The 19,354-nt window shown below is 52.2% G+C and overlaps 1 protein-coding gene across 2 annotated transcripts; it reads left to right on the top strand.

Moving 5' to 3' along the window:
* The first annotated feature begins 727 nt into the window (after positions 1-727).
* On the top strand, positions 728-17,850 carry TTLL4 (tubulin tyrosine ligase like 4). 2 transcript variants are annotated; one of them, XM_026077991.1, is made up of 17 exons: positions 728-1,046; positions 1,153-1,277; positions 1,880-1,990; positions 3,013-3,089; positions 4,064-4,258; positions 4,342-4,424; positions 5,552-5,680; positions 6,069-6,239; positions 6,338-6,460; positions 8,249-8,347; positions 9,024-9,158; positions 9,874-10,011; positions 11,873-11,975; positions 12,576-12,786; positions 15,101-15,171; positions 15,909-15,991; positions 16,850-17,850. In XM_026077991.1, the coding sequence occupies exons 3-17, from the start codon at positions 1,924-1,926 to the stop codon at positions 16,989-16,991; spliced, it is 1,827 nt and encodes a 608-aa protein (XP_025933776.1). In that variant the 5' UTR covers positions 728-1,046; positions 1,153-1,277; positions 1,880-1,923; the 3' UTR covers positions 16,992-17,850. The 2 variants fall into 2 exon arrangements, with proteins under 2 accessions (XP_025933776.1, XP_025933777.1); XM_026077992.1 differs by lacking the exons at positions 728-1,046; positions 1,153-1,277; positions 3,013-3,089 and having other exon boundaries at positions 1,919-1,990.
* The last annotated feature ends 1,504 nt before the right edge of the window (positions 17,851-19,354 follow it).

The following is a 19,354-nucleotide window of genomic DNA, read 5'->3' as shown; positions in this document are numbered from 1 at the left end:
GAGTCAGACACTTCCTCTGTTGCTGGTCTGTCGCCCAATGGCTCTGTGGCTCTTATTTCCAGGTTAGTAGCTGTAATTTGTGCACTGCAGYGTGGTATCTTTGTCCAAACTTGTCCATCTTTGCCATCCCTGATGACAGAGGGCAGCTGTAGCATACAGGGGAGTGGAGTGGATAAAGAGATAGGCTTCCCAACCAAAATGAACTTYTTTTTATTACCCTAGAAACCAAAGCTTACCTCTCTTCCTACAGCCTGCATAATGCTGAGGGTGCATCCACCACAGCAAAACAGGGGTCTCAATTTCACTGCAACTGCCAGTCACTGGGTTAGGTTTACTGGCTTAAATTGRGATCTTGCAGTGTCATTGCCTTGCAGATGCATTGGAGCAGGGGGATCCTGGGCCAGAGATCTCAATCACCCCCCAGGGTCTTGTGTCTCAGCTTTGCATCCTAGAAATAAGTCCTGGAGCCTGGATTTTTCTTTAGCCTTTGGAAGGGGGTTTCTCTGGGGAGGATTGGTCAGCAGGAGGGGCTGTGATGGGGTCATCTGGGCCCTGCCTCTGTGACTCCTGACACACCTTTGGGGGAGCTGTTCTTGTCCATCCAGCAGTGAGAGCTGGTCCTTGCAACTGTGCTGTTCGTGCACCAGGGCCACCTTGGGCTTGCTCTCTGCTCAACAACTTGTTGCCTTCCATCATGTCGTAACTTACTTGGAGATGAGTAAGGCTTACTGTGAGCAAGTGTTGAACCTCAGGATGCTGCATGGCCTGCCAAGACACCGTGAGTTGGAACGACATCTCCTGGCAGGGCTTGGCTAGTGAGCCTCCCAAGGCATCTCCCACGGCAGGTGTGGGGAAGCAGCGCTTCAGTCAAATGCCTACTGGAGTGGGGAAGGCTGGGTTCTCCAAGGGATGTTGGCCACATCTCCTGTGAGGGCTGAGGGCTGGGCTGACCTTGAAGCCTCTGCAGCGGCTTCTGCCTTCGGTTTCTGAGCACACGTGAATTTCTGGATGCTGGGACATAAAGTGGCCCCTGCATGACTGTATGTGTGAGTGCTCCAGGGGATGGCACTAAGCACTGGGCCTGGCTCTGTGCTTGCTCCCTGTGCTGCTTCTCACCTTGTAACCAACTGCCTACTGCTTCTTCTCTCCTAGGAACTGCATCAAGTGCCTGACCCCACCAGCTGAGGCTCAGGAGCAGGTGCTCAAACCAGCTCTTGTCTGCAGTTTATTCCCTAATGTGCCTCCAACCATCTACTTCAGTACTCGGGATGAGAGAGGTGAGCTGGGGTCTGCTTCCCTGCAGTGGGATAAATGTAAATAGCAAACAGCAGTGCCAGTGCACAGCCAGGAGCTGGCAGCTCCCCTTCACCCCTTCCATGCACCACTTCCATGCACCACGTGACCCAGCACCACTGTTAAACCCAAGGGCAGAGTAAAATTATGGTGGCTCCTGCAGCCTGGAGCATGAGTGAGGCTGCTGAGACAGGTATGACCAAGAACAGCATTTGCAGCAGCATTGGGCAGGGGATGAATGAATGGTTCAGGATACTGGATCTCCCCCAGTTGTGGGATCTTCTGCTCCATTCTAGTTCTGTTAAGGGGGTTACATACTGCCCTCTGAAGCCCTGGCCTCTCTTCAGGCCTGAATGGTTCATGACTCTTGTACCAAAACATGGGAATTGCTCTGGGTGAGAGCAGGTCCCAGGTTTCCAGCAGGAACACATACATGCCATTCTGGGCTGCCTGATCCTTGGATGGGGCTTCTGCTGTGTCCCATGGCCTACAAATGCTCATGCATATGTTCAGGATGGGTTCAGCTATAGAAACATCAGGGTGTTATGCTTGTTTTCCTTCTGTCCTTAACTCTTTGCCTTCCTAGTGGAAAAGCTGCCTTGGGAACAGAGGAAGCTGCTGCGATGGAAAATGAGCACAATCACACCAAACATAGTGAAGCAAACCATTAGCAGGTCCCACTTCAGAGTCAGCAAGAGTAAGTTGTTGGAGGCTGGCAGCATGAGATTTGTTGTGTCCTCCACTGCTTCCAGCCCATGGGTGAAAGAAGGAAGGGTGCCTGCAAAGAGCAGAACAGGAGCAGTACAGGCTGGTCACTGCAGGACACTGGGTTCCCATGTCTCTGCGTGTTTGACCTGTGGTCTCCAAGCCCCGAGGGTCCTGGCAGTGCCCAGTCTCCATCTTGGCTTGTCTCTGGCATAGGCAGCAAGGATACAACTGGGGGCTGTCGGATCTGGCCCAGGGCAGTGAGGGTGGCATGTGGGTGTGCTCTGGCTTATTTAGGCTGTGCCTCTAGGTGGTGCTGCCACTCTGAAGCTGACATTTGCCCAGTGCCAACCCTGCACAGCTGTCCCTTGTCCCTGTGGTCACCTAGTGTGGAGGGAGATGCCATCCTTCTCTCTGACTGTAGTTGGGGAGCTYTGTCAGGGTTGGGATCTTGCTGCTAAATAGACATGAAAGAGAGGGAGCTGGGGTAGCACTGAGCTTTCAGAGCTTGGGTCCGTACCATGGCATGTGGCCTCCCAACAGTACCTACGGGGCTCCTGTATGCATCTGCTCAGTTGATTTTTTTTCGTTTTTTTTCTTTTTTTTTTTCCTTTGGAAAGGGGGGGAGTATAGCAGGGCAGAGCAAGCGTTAGGAAGTCCTGCAATCCTACACCTCCCAGTGCTCTGAGGCTCACTGCTTCATTCACCTGCTGTAAAACAGGGACTTAAGGGTGCTCTGCTGACTTTGCTGGGGGATTGAAATTATTCCTTTGACATTGTGCCTGCTCAGTCCCCTGCACCAGTCATGTTTGCAGGGCTATGAACCGAGTAGTAAACTGGATCACAGTGATAGCCCTTGGTTTATTACCTTTGCTGGTATGATTGCTTTGTGTTTTCACCACACAGTATCCATGGCACGCTTCTGCTAACCCCAGGAAGTGGGCTGCTCCTGGGTTGAGAAGGTATTGTGGGGGGCAGTGTGCTTGATYGCAGACTTTTCTGTCTTTCCTGCAGAAAGCAATGACTGGCTGGGCTGCTGGGGCCACCACATGAAATCACCCAGCTTCCGAGCCATCAGGGAGCACCAGAAGGTAGGGGATGTTTTGGGCTGGCCTCACTCACGTGCACATGGAGCATGTTGGGAATAGTTTGAGTGCCCCTCTCTTCAGGGCCAGGCGTCTGCTGTGCAGGCTGCCTTTGCAGAGTCCCCCGTCACAGCGTGGCAGCTGGTGTTCCTGTGCTGGGAAGTGAGCCYGACAGATGGGCATAGCCAGGAGCAGTGTGAGCATCTCCTGTGTGTGGAGACTCTTGTGGACTGAGGCTGTAGCCAAGCTGTGTTCACCTGTGAGCTCAACTAAATCCAGTTAACATTGTCTAAAGCAGTATTTTCTCTAGTAAAACTGAGCAGTAGTGACCAGGTGGGGCCAGTGCCCTCTCCACCAGCACAGCCAGAGGCTGGGTGTTTAACTCAGGCCACAAAAAGTGTGGGGGTGACATATGCTTGGGGAACACTTGAGGGTCCCGAGGTTTGTTATGTATCACACATGCACGTTCTTCCTGGAGAAGTGATGCTCCAAACTGAACAGTCTTGAGACAGCATCCGAGTTTGGAAGCTAGCAGCCTCCAGCCCTGTCCCTGTCTTAGCGTGTCATCTTTCTGTCCGTGGTATTTGTGATGCATTGAGTTGGATGGAGCTCTGGCACCCAGTTTAGAAGCAAGCAGGCAAACTACTGTGGTAGAGGATACTGCAAAAAATCCCATCCAAAGGAAGCTGAAAGGCTGAGGGTTAGTGCCCAGGTGCTGATGAGACATCGGAGGTGACCTGACTGCAGCTGCTGGCTCTGTAGCCAGTGTAGGGCACTGTGTAGGTGTTTGTCACTGCAAAGCTTCAAGACCAGGTGGGTCCTGCCCTCATGCAGTCCTGAGAGAGGATCAAGGAGGAGTGTTACCCTGCCCTGGGCAGGTGGTTTCACCAAGGATGTATCCCATGGCCGTGGAGCAGCAAGGGGAGACAAGGAGATGAGGACAGGTGGGGAGATCTCACAGGATCTCTGTTCCTTTCCAGCTAAACCACTTCCCTGGTTCATTTCAAATTGGGAGAAAGGACCGTCTGTGGCGCAACCTGTTGAAGATGCAGAATCGCTATGGGAAGAAGGAGTTTAACTTCTTCCCCCAGTCCTTCATCCTGCCCCAGGACATAAAGCTGCTGAGGAAGGCATGGGAGGAGGGAGCTAGCCGCCAGAAATGGATTGTGAAACCAGTAAGAGCAAAGCAGAGTTCAGTCCCCTGTCCTGATGCAGCTGTAGAGAGAGGATGTGATCCCCTCTTGTTTGTGTCTCATAGCCAGCATCAGCAAGAGGCATTGGCATCCAGGTCATCCACAAATGGAGCCAGCTCCCCAAAAGGAGACCGCTGCTGGTGCAGAGGTGAGTGAAGGAAAGCAAGATGGGCAGCCAGGCTGGGGTCTCCTAGTGTCTCATCTCTCTCTGGCCAGATCTAGGCAGCAAGATCTGATTTGCTTCTGGAAATTTCTCTGTTGCTTGAGCATAACACTGCTGTCAGAGGTCTGGCTCCATCAGCTGCAATTGGAGCTACAGAAGAGCTGCTGTCTCTGCACAGACTTTAGAGGTCTCATGTACAAAACGGCTCTTAGGCTGACTTCATAGGCTTTCTGGAGCAGCTTCTSTCTGGCAGATGATCCAACTTCAGCTCTGCTGTGATTCCTCTCCCACTGCTTTTTATTCTGGGGTTTGATATCTTTGGAGGCAAGTGAACTTTCTCCAGTGCCTGCAATCACACTGGAGGCAGAAGTCCTAGGGGAAGAGGTGGGAATTCTCAAAGATTTGTTCTTATCCAAATTAGAACTAGACAGTAACAGCCTCCATGTGCATGGAAATTGGTCAAAGGGTTTTCCTGTCTTCCTCAATAAGATTTTCAGAATCTCCTTCCCCTTTTGCAGAAAAGTGAAATAGCTCATCTTGATTTTAGTGACTACTTTCGGGGAAGTTCTTGTAAGGGCAGGAAAAGCTGCCTGGTGTTGGGCAGGCTGGGAGTTCCTGTATTGATTTGTCTGTTCTCTCTGTCTCCTTCCTATGTAAGTGAAAGGCTTTCCCATTGAAAATCATGAACTACTTTTGGGTCAGGGAGGGGGTGAATAATCAAGTGATTTGGGTGAATATTTCCAGCTGTTTCTGCTCACTAAACCAAGCCATCTGGRAGTTTGTGGCCCACTGCATGCCTTAGATGTTCCTGAATTTTGCAGTCAGTTTTGTAGAGAAACTTCTGTGCCTCAGACCTGGAAAAAAATCTCTTCAACATGGGACTGAGCAGGAAGGAATACTGTTCGCATGCCGCAGGGTCTCCCCTGTATATGGGAAAGCTTCTGTCTCTCTCATTTGGACTGTGATGCTCTTAACTTGGAAACACTGTCCAAAGGGCTTCACCTGCTCTCTGAATTGATCACTGCTTGTGCCCAGCCTTCTGTCRTAGGGGCTAGAGACGTTCCTGCATAGAGACGACATAACCCTTTCCTGCTGCCTCATTCCATTTGCAGATATCTGCACAAACCCTACCTCATTGGCGGGAGCAAGTTTGACCTGAGGATCTACGTTTATGTCACTTGCTACGATCCCCTCAGGGTCTACCTGTTCAAGGATGGACTGGTTCGCTTTGCTAGCTGCAAGTAGGTTGAGTGAGGAGAGCAGTTCTGGGCAGCAGGAGGGCTGCCCAGTGCTGGGCCATGTGTGGCTGTGTTACTAGCCTAGGCTGGGGCAGGAGGCAGTCACTCCATATATGGAGCTCTAGCTTCCCTGCTGAGAAAGCAGTTTGGAAATGTGGGACTGTTCTGGGTGGTAGTGTTGAAAAGGAAGGCAAGAGGATGCTTAGTTCATCCACCTTTCCTAAAGCAAGATCAGCTCAATGTAAAGCAATTCTTGAAATATGCTGTCTGTGCTTCACGCTGGGTAAGAACTGGTATACCAGAAGCTGGCATGTTTCTTCCAGTGTTGACCATGGGCTGTTACAGTTCTGTCAGCACTTTTGCTCACTGGTGTTTTGGTCTTTTCTTAAAGCCATGCTGCGAGGGGAGATTGCATGCCTCTGCCCCAAGGCAGTGTGCTCCATGCATGCTTCATGCTTTGTCCCATCAGCCCTGGGCCAACAGCGATAGAGATCATGGAGGAGCACCTTGCTCCAAGCACCCTGGGGAAGGCAGCAAGGCTTATGGGTGACCAAGAGGAGAGGTAGTGTCCTAGATGAGAACAGAAAATCTGCCTGCCTTGTGGGCCTTGGGGCAACCAGTTCAAGCTCAGACTGCTTGTGCTCCTCTTACCTCCTCCAGGTACTCCTCCTCGATGAAGAGCCTCAGCAACAAGTTCATGCACTTGACCAACTACAGTGTGAACAAGAAGAATACAGAGTACAAGTCCAACTCGGATGAGACTGCTTGTCAGGGACACAAATGGTAGGTGCTGCAGGGGCTTTCAGGGCACAGGGCCAACTCTGTCTTGTCACTGTTAAGTCAGCTGCTTTTTCAGTACTTCTGTTGAAAGGTTGAAGGTACTTCCAGTATTGTCTGTTCCTGCATGGGGAAGCTGAGGCACAGAGGGAGCAGAGTGACTTTTGTGTAGGTTAGCATCAGCAGAATCTGGATTCTGCCCATGGCTCACTGGAGATCTTCCCTGTCCAGTTGGTGATACCTTCAGGTTTACCTGCTGGTAACCGCCTTTATCTTCCAGGAGACCAGCACCTCCCACACATGATCAGCAGGCAGCCCTGGGCCCTGTGTTCCCTGCCTCAGGCCAGGTCATCCTGGGGAAGCTGCCACTTCTGTGGTTTACCCTGGAGACTACTCTGGCTTCTCCCTGGCTTGTGACTCTCCTATCCATTACTACTTTGGTTGCATCCCGCCCTGCCAATGCCTGTACTGTTCTCTGATTCAAACACTACTCTCATCTGTGTGCATTCATTCTCTTGCCCTAGTTGGGAGTTGATGGAATGTGGTTAAACCTGAGTCTGATTTCGCTATTAGAACTTTAATTGACAGTTCTGATACATAAGCTGGCTAGACGGGAGCTTCTTGCCATTTCACCCCTGACTTCCCAATGGAGCTGGAGAAAGCGACAATTCTGGTGCAGAACTGATAATTTGTGTGCTAGTGGTGTGAATGGTACAGAGCACTGAGGAGCAGCAGTGCTATTTCTAGTTGCCTCAGAAGAGGGCTGCAGTCTTGCAGGGGTTCTGTTCCCTGCTGTCCATTGGCAGACTGGCCCAAATCCCCAGGCACTTATCCCTCATTCTGTGGTAGTGTTTAAACTCTTTTAAAAATAGTGTGGGATAGATTTCTCAATTCATGGACCTGCGGCTGGGCTATTTCACTTCAAAGGGGGCTGCAGAAGGTAGTTTGCTGTAATAGGCTTGCTTTCGATGGCTTGGACTTGCTGTGCAGTTGTCTCTTCCTCCACTGGGAAGAGTCTGCTGTCCCCTGGCACTTGAAATCCCATGGTGGTGGGATTCTGTGGATTTTCAGTATCGCCAGGCAAGTCAAAGCTGGCTGCTCCCACATTAAAGATGAGTGGCTGTAATCAACTCCATCTTGTATGCAGGAAGCGTGACCTTTGGATTCCTGGCCATTAGCCACATGGTCTCATTTGAACAACATCTGAGCATCCTTGGCTCAGTKTCAGGGCAGCTAGCAGCACTTGGTGTGGTGTGGGAAACTCCTATAAAAGCTGAGACACTCCCCCCCCACCATCATTTTCTCCTGATTTTTCTTTTCCTCCCTCTGCCTTCCCTCAAACCTCAGTGAAATGGCTCTAGATAAAAGATTTATGGGGGCCTTGATGGATTCCTGCTGAGCTGCTTTGCAGTGCTCATGGGGAAAGCTTGCAGAAAGGGGAGGTTTGTTGAGGACACGGAGGGTGGGGGAAGAGCAAATCTGGGGCTGACATACCCTGCTTGTGCTAATTTGGGACCTGATACTCCAATGCTGGGACAAGTCTAGGACAGATTTATGTTTCTGGTGGCTTGGCCTTGCAAGGTCAGGGGCCAGGATGGGGAGGGCAGCAGCCAAAAGTTGAGTGGTTTGGGGACTCRCAGAAGGATGGCTGTGCTTGGAAAAGGTGGGAGATGCACCCTTGCTTGCTGTCAGGGGAGAGCTTTGTCAAGACTCCCTCTGTTTTTGCTCCTGTAGCAGTGCTGTGCTGGGCAGCAAGGGGCTACAAAACTATCTCCTTTGCTTTCTTTCTCCCAGGGCTCTCAAAGCACTCTGGACTTACCTGACCCAGAAGGGAATTAATAGTGAGGCCATCTGGGAGAAGATTAAAGACATCGTTATTAAAACCATCATTGCGTGAGTCCTGGCACCCCTTGCCCTTTGCCTGGCTGCAGCATTGCACCCTGGCACCTCTGGCTATCCAGTCCTGTGTCAGCTTCAGTATTTCTCTCTAAATCCTTCCATTCATTCTGTTCCTTAAGCAGGGGTAAATAGAAGTGGGTCAAGATCCTGGCTCTAGATGGAGCTTTGGACACCCTGATCTGTGTTGGGCTTGTCTCACTCTGCCAGTGCTGAACAGCCCATGGGTGTGTGTTCGTTTTGTGAGATGGGGCCTTTTTTGTGTCAACAGCTGAGAAGCTGCTTTGCCCTTAAATTTCCTGGGTCTGCCTGCAGTGCAAGGGGGGAGGCTAGGAGGGTACAGAGTACCCAGCACCTCTGCCCAGCTTGCTTCCTGCCCCGCTGCTTGGGCAGGGCACCTGAGAAGAAAGGTTCCCTGCTGCTGGAAGAATTTTGTGTTCAGAGGTGGATCCTGCAGCCAGAGGCTGCGGGCAGCTGCAACTGGGGATGCTCAGGATCTGATGCTGGATCCATATATGATGCAGCAGTAGGTCTCACTGCTTGCATTGGCCTCTCAGCCCATGTGTTCCCACAGCAAGTGGCCACGTATGCTCTCAGAACCAGCAGTGTGCTGTAAACAGTCAGATCTCTGTTGTCTGGCAGTTGGAGAAAAACTTTCTTCCTTGGCTTGCAGATCTGAGCCCTATGTGAACAGCCTGGTGAAGATGTATGTGCGGCGCCCATATTGTTGCCATGAGCTGTTTGGGTTTGATATCATGCTGGATGAAAATCTCAAGCCCTGGATCTTAGAGGTCAACATTTCCCCCAGGTAAAGCAGTTCCTCCTCTGAAATCTCTCTCTGAGCCAGAGCAGGGTGGATAATGGCCTTTCTTTTACCACAAAGTGAATTTGGCCTGTGATGTCCCCTGCACTGTGTGCTGAAAGGCTCTGGGCTTTGAAGCCTCCCCCTGCAGATTGCAGGAGCCAAAGTCCTCCGTGCTGCAAAAGCAACATCTTTCCACAGCTCAGAAACCTTTGTTGGGCACATTCTAGTTATAACGAGGGAAGAATATGTTAAAAAGGAAGGCCAAGGAGGGATGTGTCATGTAGCAAATGGATGATGGCAGAGATTTCTTCTTTGCGTGGGCCGAAGTGATCAGTGACTCCAATGCCTTGTGTACCAGTCTCGGTTTCACAGGCAGGGCTGGGAGCTGAAGTGTGTGTGAGCACAGCCTCTCCCACCTGCCCAGATGGATGGGCATGAATCGGGTGCAGAGCTGTGATCCCAGACAGCACTCTGGAGCTGGATTTGCTGATTTCCAACCTCCCTCTGGGAGGGAGAAGAGAAATGAAATGTTTCTTGTAGGGAGGCCCCATACAAAGAGCCATTTCAGGATTTTTCTGACTGTCTCGTGGCTGTAATGTCCGTCATGAGGCAAGGGACACATTGGTTTTTGTACCTAGTTGCTATTAACCCACAGAGTGATCTCAGTGCTGTGGGGCTCAGCAGCTCCACTGTAGCACACCGTGCTTCCCTCCTGCAGCCTCCACTCAAACTCCCCTCTGGATGTGAGCATCAAGGGCCAGATGATCCGGGACCTCCTCAACCTCGCTGGCTTCGTTCTGCCCAGTGTGGGCGATATAGCCTCAAGGCCAGGAACTGGAAGCAGCTCTACCACCAGGTCAGCCCACTTCTCTGACAGGGCTGTGGGGCAAGGTGGGCTTTTCTCTTGAGGGTTTCATTTTGGGGGGCTGCTTTCAGCACAGTAAATGCTGGTTTCTGTGCTGTGGAGAGCCTGTGTTTGCTGGAACTTTAGCTATGGGTCTGAGGGACTTAATTGCCTGAGTATCTGGTTCCTGCAATCTCTTCAAGGTAGAAGGATTGTGCCGGATCTGTGAGTCCATAATTGGAAGAGAGGCCAGAGCCATTTGTGCTTGCTCTGCGGTTAGTCATGTCATGCCTTCTCCTTCTTCCCCCTGCCAGAACTAATACGATGCTGAGCCGCACTGCCTCTCCATGTGGTCAGAGGGCTGGCTGTGTTGGGGCTGGATCCACTTATCCCATCCCCCAGGGCTGCCTTGCTGCCTCCTTGAGCAAGTTGAGCAGCTGTTATTTTGCAAAGGACAGAGATCCTTGTTCCTTAGGCAGGACTGTGGGTGCCAGAGGCTGTAGACCCATGGGTGTGGGTGTGCACAGTCTGACTTGCAGCCAGCATGACTTTTTCTTACGTAAGGCTCATTTCTGAGCACTGTCCGCCCAGGCACTGCTGGAAGGTCTCTGTTGCTTCTGCGTTTCTATGTTCACAGCTTGGGCTTTTACTGGTTTCAGACCTGACAGTGGGGGGGAGGGGGAACCAGTCCTGTTCCCTGCAGTAGGGTGGCTGCTGGCTGTGGCTCACCGAAGGGGCTGCTTGTCGAGATGAGCATCAGCACATGGTGATGGACGCGTAGGCAGATGGCCATCTCTCTCGCTATCTGCCTGCCCAGTGCCCTCAGCAAAGGGAGAAGCCTCAAGCGCGGGCCCGTTCCAGCCCGGGGATTTCTCGCCAGCTCATCTGCGGCGCTTTGATCACACGCTCGTTTGCAGCTTGCAGCAGAGGTGCTGAAGGGCAGGTGTCCTCGTAGGGACCTGCTGGGAATTAATCAGCTCCTTAACATGGTTCAGATCATGCATTATTGGAGTTCCTGTGTCCAGGGAAAGCTTGCTTAACAGTATCTCCTGTCCTAGGAAGGATATGAAAGGATTTTTCTTTTTTTTTTTTTTTTTTTTTAATATGGGCATAATTTTAGTAGATTTTGGTGTGCTTCCTGAGCACCGTGCAGCACAACCCTGGGGATCTGCTTTCACTGTTTTGATCTGTACACTACTAACTATTTTTGCATCAGCTGAACAACTTCAGTTGTGTGGATACAAGTGTTAAAAGGTATTGGACAAGTATCTCCCAGACTCTGGCGTCTGAAAATGGTTCAATTGAGTGCTTAGAATAGTTTAGACAGTTGCTGGTCAGATCTTACAAAAGGCCAGAATTTGCTGCAGCATGTGGAACTGGAGATGAATTTGAGTTCTTGAATGTGGCAAGAAGTTTTTGAGCCAGCAGATCTCTCCTTCCTAGTACTGAATCCAGGCCTGTGTTTAGAGTTAGAAAGCTGTGTTCCAGGGGGAATGTAAATCTGAGATCCTGCCAGGGTTCAAGTGCTCCATATTAGTTTGTGTTGTGTCTTTGGCCTTTCTGCCTTCTACCTGGGTGTGAGGTGATCCTTCACCTTTTGGATGAAGGAATGCTGTAGTGCCTTAGTGAGGGACTGGTAGGGCCCTGTCTTTTCCCCTGCCCGCATTCTCCCAGGGTCCTATGCTGAGGCATAAGGCTGGGGGTGCTTCACTGACCTCAGAATTAACAAAATCCGTGGAGAAAGCATTCTGTTCTCCACAGCATCTTCCTGAGGGTGTCAGTGCTCACACAGAAGTTGCTGAGAACAGCCCTGCAATGGCAGGACTCTGCCTTGTCTGCATAAATACTCTACTGGATCTTCTTATGTCCTCAGTCTGGGCAGTGCTGTGAAGGAGAAGCCCAAGTCAGCCTCTGAGCTTTTCACAGCAGAGAAGATGAAGAGAGCATATTACTTGACACAGAAGGTGCCTGACCAGGTATGATACCATCTCCTCTGATACTTGCACCATCCTGCCAAGCCACTGTCCCAACCAGTCCCATATGTATATTCCTTGCTCCTTTTCAGATTGTGCCCCGCTTTGGGGACAGCCAGATGATGGGGACCATTTGGGCTCCAGTGGGTTACAAGACACATGGTCAGAAATAAGACAGGTTTGCTTAAACTGCTGCTGCTCTGACTTCTCTTTGCTTTGAAATGGACCTATGCTGAAGGGCACATTACCTGCTGGTCCCCAAACAGGGTCTGAGCACTGCCTGTTCCTCTGTATGATGCTGTGCAACTCTCATAGCGTTTGCCTGCTGACTCTGTGCAAGGTAGCAGGGACACTTGTCTTGTGTGCAAGCTGGCAGTGTCTGTAAGAGATAGGGCTGCAGAGCTGGGGATCTCTTCAGCTCTGTGCAGCCTGGATGTCACCACTGAGCCTAAATTTCTTTATTCTCCCTGTGTTGTCTGTGTCCCAAAGGTCCCAGGCGCACAAACATCTCTGCCTGAAAGGGTTTGGAGATTGAGGAGGTGCAAAGGGGGATTGGCAAAGCATAGTTCACTTCTTCTGAACCTGGGATGCTCTTGTCTGCAGGATTTTTATTCTTCTGTCTTGGACATCCTGACCCCAGATGATGTTCGCATCCTAGTGGAGACAGAGGATGAGTATTCCCGGCGCGGGCAGTTTGAGCGGGTGTTTCCTACCCACATCTCCATGCGGTACCTGCACTTCTTTGAACAGCCTCGTTACTTCAATATCCTGGCAACCCAGTGGGAGCTCAAATACTACTTGAATAAACACAAAGGTAATCGAGAGCCTGGCATGGTTACCTGAGCCAGACAGGCTGCATGCCTGCAGTCATGGGAGACTTGTGAACTGTGCTGAATTACACTAGCTTTAGAAAATGTATTCTGCTCCCAAACTGCTTCACGTGTGAGGAAGAACTTGTTCTGAGTTGATCTCAGGTGCTGACTGCCCCTGTGTACTCAGCACCAGCACCTGCAGATGTTTTAGGCTTTTCTGGTCCCCAACTGAAGCAGGCTGGATTCTGCCTTGAACCTGTAAATCTGGCCCGTATTGCATACCTCTGCCCTCTTTAAAGGGAGAAAATGCCTGAGTCATTGGGTTTGTTCCTTAAAGGTGTTTTGTGAAGTGAAGGGAAAATTGGGCCTATTGCCTGGCTTCCTGTAGCTTTCTAGTCTATGAAAAAGTGTCTGTGTGCACAAAGGAGAAAGAAAGATTTTTCCTAAGTAGTAGGAATTTAGCTGTCACTTCCACCTTTCCTGGACAGCTCTGATTCAGTAAGAACAGTCCTTTAATGAGGCTTATCTGGGCCAGACCAATTCCTTCTTGCTCAGGGTTGTCTCTGTCAGGGCACCTGGAGAGGCTATTTTGCAAGAAAGAACTAGCAGAGGTCTAGTGTGAGGTGTTAGAGAACTTGAAAAGAAAGAGACTGTAGCCTGGGGCTCTCTATCACACATCTGATCTAGACGGAAAGGTTTCTGAAGGTGCTGACTCTCTGCTGAGCTGGCCATATGTGTGCTCCTAGCCTGACTTTAAAGCAGAGTGAAAAAAATGCTTTTGTCATTTCTCACTGCTGTTTAAGCAAATATGAAAGGGGTCAGTAACTGTCTCTCACAGAGAGATAGTAACCTCATAGCCCTCTCCAGCTGCACTGTCAGTGCATGCCTGTCCTTCTCGCTAATACCTTTACTGGATCCTCTCCTGTCAGCTGGAGGAAAGATCTTGTCATCATCCTCACTGAAGTGCTGCCCTGAGCTTTGCTGCTAACGCTGGGAACCTGGTTCAGTGCTCTAGCCTGGAAAGCAGAATTGCTCCAACCTGGTGCTGCTTTTCACCTCTGAGCAAAACACAGTCTTCCTCTGTGTACTTTCCATTCACATATGTTCCATACAGTCATCATTTCTCCCTGGCCAGCAAGGTGCAAAGCGCTGTCTGATGCATAGAACTGGGGTAGGGCTGCCCTGCTCCCCTCAGCCCCCAAGACGTGGGTTTTTTTCCAAGGTCTTGGGGCTTGCTGAAAGGTCAAAGAGGAACAGTTTGACTGGACGACAAGAATTCCTCCTATAGCCAGGGTTGGTATCGTATAGCAAAACCACGGTAACCCCAGCTGGACAGCATCAAGTTCTTGGCCCTTGCTTTGCTAGTTCTTAAATCTCAAGGCAACTTAGCTTGTGCTGTGACTCTAAGTATCTTGAAAAAGGGAAGTCAGCAGTCCTGTATTTCTCAAAGTTGCCTAGTTAGCAGATGGCAGGCAGCTTGGTTGTACTGGAGACAGCTAGCAGGAGGTGGAACAGGTCTTGGAGGAAATGGAGCCTGTTCAGTGCAGCTAGACACATGGCTGTGCCTCAGAGTGACCTCTGTGTGCTCTGGAGCAGCACGTCTTGTGTGCGGAGACTATCTCGAGGGATGGTCCCTTCTAACCATGCAGCCTGGGCATCTGTGTGCATTGTCAGTGAACTCGGTCCATGCCAGCCTTGCCCTCTGCCAGGGATGGAGACCAGGTCTCAGCCCAGACTGCACAGGCCATGTYGAGACCTGTGTGTGTTCATGTGGCCTGGATGGATCAAGTGCAGGGAGGAGATGGCATACTGAGATGCTGCAGTTCATAGGTGCAGGGAGGAGGGTACCTGAGCTGCTCTCCTCTAGGAAAGAGGCCGATGACAGCAAAGCTGCTCTACATTTGCATTGTAGAAAATTCCTTCAGTGCAGCCCAAATCGGCTGCTGTTGTTGGCAGGCATCAGGCTCAAGGGGACAGACAGTCTGGTCTAAATTGGCAAATCCTGTGTTGCCCCAGTTTCCCTATGTAGCTGAGCCTACTGCACAGTGCGGCTGGCTTTTTGGGAGCAAGACAGACGCCGCGGCAGACCACGTGCTGATGTTCAGTGGTGTTTACTTGTACAAAAGGTGAATGCCCTTAATTTACCCTGTGTTTGCTGGGGCCCAGGCCACGTGTTCAAGTAGTTAAGGCATGACACATGCTGCATGGTCAGTTCCCTCCTGTGCGGTGTTCTTGTGTGCCCTAGGCTGGGAGGACTCAGCTCTCTTCAGATTTTGTCCTTCATTCTTGTTTCTTGTCTGTTTTGCCACTTGCCAGGTCTGGAGGTATTGAGGAACTGGTGTGTCAAAGGATACCACACTGGGACAGGGACAGATTTGGCCCAGATGGTGAGTTTGACTGTGGGTGAGCTAGAGAGAGGTGGTTCTTTGCCTACTCTGAAGTCTGTTAAGAGGGGGAACGGGAAACACAAGCTTCCTGTTGCCAGATGCTGCACTATCCTGGGGAGTTCCTGGCTCAGGGGCAGGCAGGGAGGGCCTGTAGCTCTCTGGGTTGTCGTGATTCAGATGTGCTTTTGTGCTTGTTTCATTTCCTGTGACTCCTGTCCTACCTGTGTTTGTGCTGTTCTTCCCTCTGTGCCAGGGCCTCCAGGAGTCTGGGAAAACACACATTTCTCTATCTCCCTCCAGTGTGAAGTCAACCCAGTAAATCAGATCTGCAAGTACTTTGCATCTGAATATCCTTGGGTGCGCTGGGCACAGCCCCAGATATTTAGAATCTGATCTGCCCTATATTTCCCTCTGTGAGGGAACAATCTGTCTGTCACTCCCGTGCCTTAGAACAGGCTCATGCAGTGAAGAAACCCACTCTTTCGACCTCAAGATGCACTGCTCCCACTTGCAGCAGAGGGACTCATTAAGCAGAGAGTAAAGACTGCTGTGTTTGCTATTCTGGAAACGGACTGGTGGCAGTGACGATGCATGGCGGTGTGAGGGCAGTTTAAGCTCAAGAGCACTAGGGCAGACTATAGCAGAGCCCAGCCTGCTTGGAGCACAGCAGAGTGAAGGGTTTTGCTGTGTGTCAGCAGCTTGGGTAGCCACTTGTTTGTCTTTCTCTCCTCCTGCAGTGGTCGTTGCCGAAGTCTTTCTTCCTCCAGAAGAGCAACGTTCAATCAAATGGCTTCAGCAAACTGGAACTGGGCAGACTGGGGTGAGTTTGCACTGGCAGTGATGTGTGTGATGTTTGCAGTGTAGCTTTAGGACTGGTGTTGTGAGAGAGAATGGGCACCAAGGGAAAGCAGCTTTGTTTAGAAGGAGAGGAACAGGTTGACTTATGGGGTCTGAGCCTCTGCTTTCTGGATAGCCAAGTAGTAGGGTTGGCAAGGTGTCTACAGGACTGGACATGTCTCCTTGGCACTGTATGTCCATGAGGGACACTCCCATGATGGGAGTGAGGCCAGAGAGAGAACGGCTGGACTGGGTGATGTTTGGAGAGCAGCTGTCGTGGGCAGGACATGCAGATGAGATATTCCCCAGGGGGACCTGTAGCATCTCTGTGGGCTCTAACGTGGCCAGCAGTGAGCAGGGGCTCTCGTGAGACTCTGTCCTCCAGCATGGGGCTGGGAGAGCAGCAAGGCCTGCTGGGCTGCTGCACCTTGCTGGCTTCCCTAAGCAAAGCTGGACTGCAAAATAGGCACTGCTGGCTCACTCAGATGAACCCTCATCCTCCCTCACCGTGCAGGTAGCTGTCTGGGCCAAAGCAGAGGACAGGCACACCACTGGTCTCTGGTGTTAAGGGGAAGGGGATCCCTGCTCTCTGTGCCTGGGACAGGATGCAGCTGGCTTTATGTGCAGCTAGGGAGATCAACCTCTTGCCCTAATGTCCCCTCACTGTCTTGGATGTCTGTTGGGGTGATTGGTGCTGCCTGGGAGGGGGATGGCATAGGGTAACCTGGCAGCCCCATTTTCTGAGCCTGTGTGTGATGGTACCACAGGTGAGTGTTGCCCCATGCCCCTTTTGATCCTTTTCACTGTCCCTAAGTAGCATTGGGTCTCCTTTTTCCCGCAGCAAACTCCTCCCTTCAAGAGATGAGGACCCTACAAGAAGCCTGGAGCCCAGCCCTGCGCAGAGTTTACCTCTCAACAAGTGCACTGGTGGAGCTGGCCAGAAACCTGCTGGCTGCCTCTCAGACGCTACCCTGGTGATGTGATTAGGCAGCCACCGTCCCTCCTTGGGGACACCTGAACCTACCTCAAAGGAAGAGACAGGAGCTGACTCCAGAGACCAAGGACTGTGGGAGCCCCTTGCACTGCACACTTGCTTGTGGGCTGTTTTTAGAGAGGGATGTTTTACTGGGCAAAGGGGAGAGCTGTTTAGCTTCAGATTTTTAAAACAAAAGAAATCTCCAGATGGCGAAGCCTGAGGAAGTCTGGTTTGCCTGGCCTTTGTCTCAGGCTTTTGTTAAAGCCTGACGTGGTGGCAGCTTCTTTGCTGCGTGGGAGCTGGCTGAGCTTGGAGTCAGCCTGGCCTTCCCTTTCCCCACCAGCACGGGCCAAGCTCTTGCTTGCCTGTGTGACTGTGCACTAGTCCTGAGCCACTGGGAGCCCAGCAGAGCTGCGCTTCTCTGGCCTCACTGCAGCCTGGCCCCAGGGGAGAGACTGGCAGCCCCAGGAGAAAAAAGCACCCTGGTTCTCCTGCCACCACCTGGCTCCTCCAGGAGGAGCAGGGTTTGAGACTTTTAACTGACCTGTTTTATCTTTTCTGAAAGCCTGTGCCAAGATCCTTCCCTGCTGCCCTCCCCCAGCCTCGAGGCCTGGAAAAAGCCTCAGGCTTACACATCACCACTGCTCGCCTGCAGAGAGAGGTCGTGAATACCAGTGTGCCCACTGTCTGTAGTGGGGCCGGTACAGCTGCTGGGGAGGGAGCATCCTCTCAAGGCTCTTGGCTCTCCTGCGTAACCCTGCAATGTGTGCACAGGTGCCACAGGCTGGTGCTATTCTTGGGGGCTCTGATCTGTTTTCCCTTTGTTTCTCAAGGATCTCCATTAAAGTTTAGCACTCTCAGCTGTTCTCCTGGACTTGACCTTGCTGCATTTCCCTGGTGTGTTTGGGTACAGAGGGCAGCTCAGCTGCYCCCATGCTCTGTCAGGCTCGGGGGTAGGCAGGGTTTGTGCCACCTCCTAGCCTTTCCCCGTGGTCAGTGAGGGCTCCTCCATCCTGCCCTGAGCCAGACATCAGGTAAGCATGGCTGTGGCCTGACCCCCCTCTTAGGTAAGAGAGCAGCTCCTGGTGTTGCAGCTTGGCTCTGGGGTCTGCCTTGTATCCCAGTGCCAGTCTGCCTCTGCTGGAGGTGCTTGACCAAGGTCTGCACTGCTTGCCAGGGGCTGCTTTTGCAGCCCCACGCTGGGCTTGATCTGGGGCTTTTTCTTCCCCCTGGGTCTGTGAGGGCTGAGGCAGGCACAAGCTTGGGCAGCACAGCAAGAGGCAGTGCTGCGAGATGTGTGCCCTGCTCCCGCAGGTGTCCCCAGGGCTGGGGGAGCCTTTAGTCCCAGCTCCTGGGCACCTCAAAGCCTGGGCATGGGGAGGAGTGAGGTCTGCCTGGGGCTGGGAGAGGTGCTTGGAGAACTCTCCCTTCCCYGATGTGTAAATCCTTCCCTGCTCTAGGGGAAGTGCCACGGTCCCAGGTGCTTGGCTCCCAGCTGGCTAGTGCAGGTTCTGGCCTCTCGAGCTGTATGCTGTCTCCCCCAGGCTCAGCAGCCCCCCTCAGGGGAAGGGGCTGCTCTGGGCTGGTGCCAGACAAGGTGCTGAGCACTGCTCCCTGGCACTTGGGCTTGCAGAAAGCCCTTCTCTCCCCACAGCCCCCCAGTGCCTGCAGCTTGGTCTCTGTTTCTCCAGTCTCCTTGGTGACAATCTCATTGCTCCTCGGCTTCTCTCCAGCACCCTAAAATAGCTGCCGGGGTGCGAGCACGAAAGGGGAGAGGCACGCTCCCTTCCCTGCTGCCAGCACCCCTTTGGTGGCCAGGCTGGAGCCAGGCGGCCCTGGCTCAGCAGCTGTCTCTTACAGCTGCACTAAGTGGTCTGTCCCCATCGCACCCCTTGCCTTGCTGCACGGCAAGTGCCAGGCAGGACTGGGCCACTTGCTGTGTCCTTGTGCCACCCTGGGATGAGCCATGCCCTGGTGCTGCTGCCCAGCCCCCTGCACTCGTCCCTCCTCTTCCTGCCCCCTATCTCTTGAGGCAGGGGCTTTGCTCCTCTTACCCTTGACTGGGTGCTTGGGGCTGCCTCCCCCCTCCCTTCTTGCATCTAGCGTGTATTTTGGGAAGCTGTCAACTGTGATTTAAACCCTCCCCCTGGCCTGGCCTGGTGGCATCTCCCACTTGCTGCACTGTGACCTGGGGTCCCTGCAGCCCCCCTGTGGCCTGGGCTGCAGCCGTCCCTCCCGTCAGCTGGAGCCACCGTGTCCCCTGGGCTTCCTGTGGGCAGGACCAGCAGCCACGGGCCTGCTTGCCCATGGCTGCTCCCGAGCTGGCACGGCAGCCAGCCAAGGGGTTATTTGAACCTTCCTGAAATAGAA

This window comes from Apteryx rowi, unplaced genomic scaffold (assembly GCF_003343035.1).
Source record: "Apteryx rowi isolate R43461 unplaced genomic scaffold, aptRow1 scaffold_47, whole genome shotgun sequence".
NCBI lineage: Eukaryota > Metazoa > Chordata > Aves > Apterygiformes > Apterygidae > Apteryx > Apteryx rowi.
This window is presented reverse-complemented; position numbering and strand designations above follow the sequence as displayed.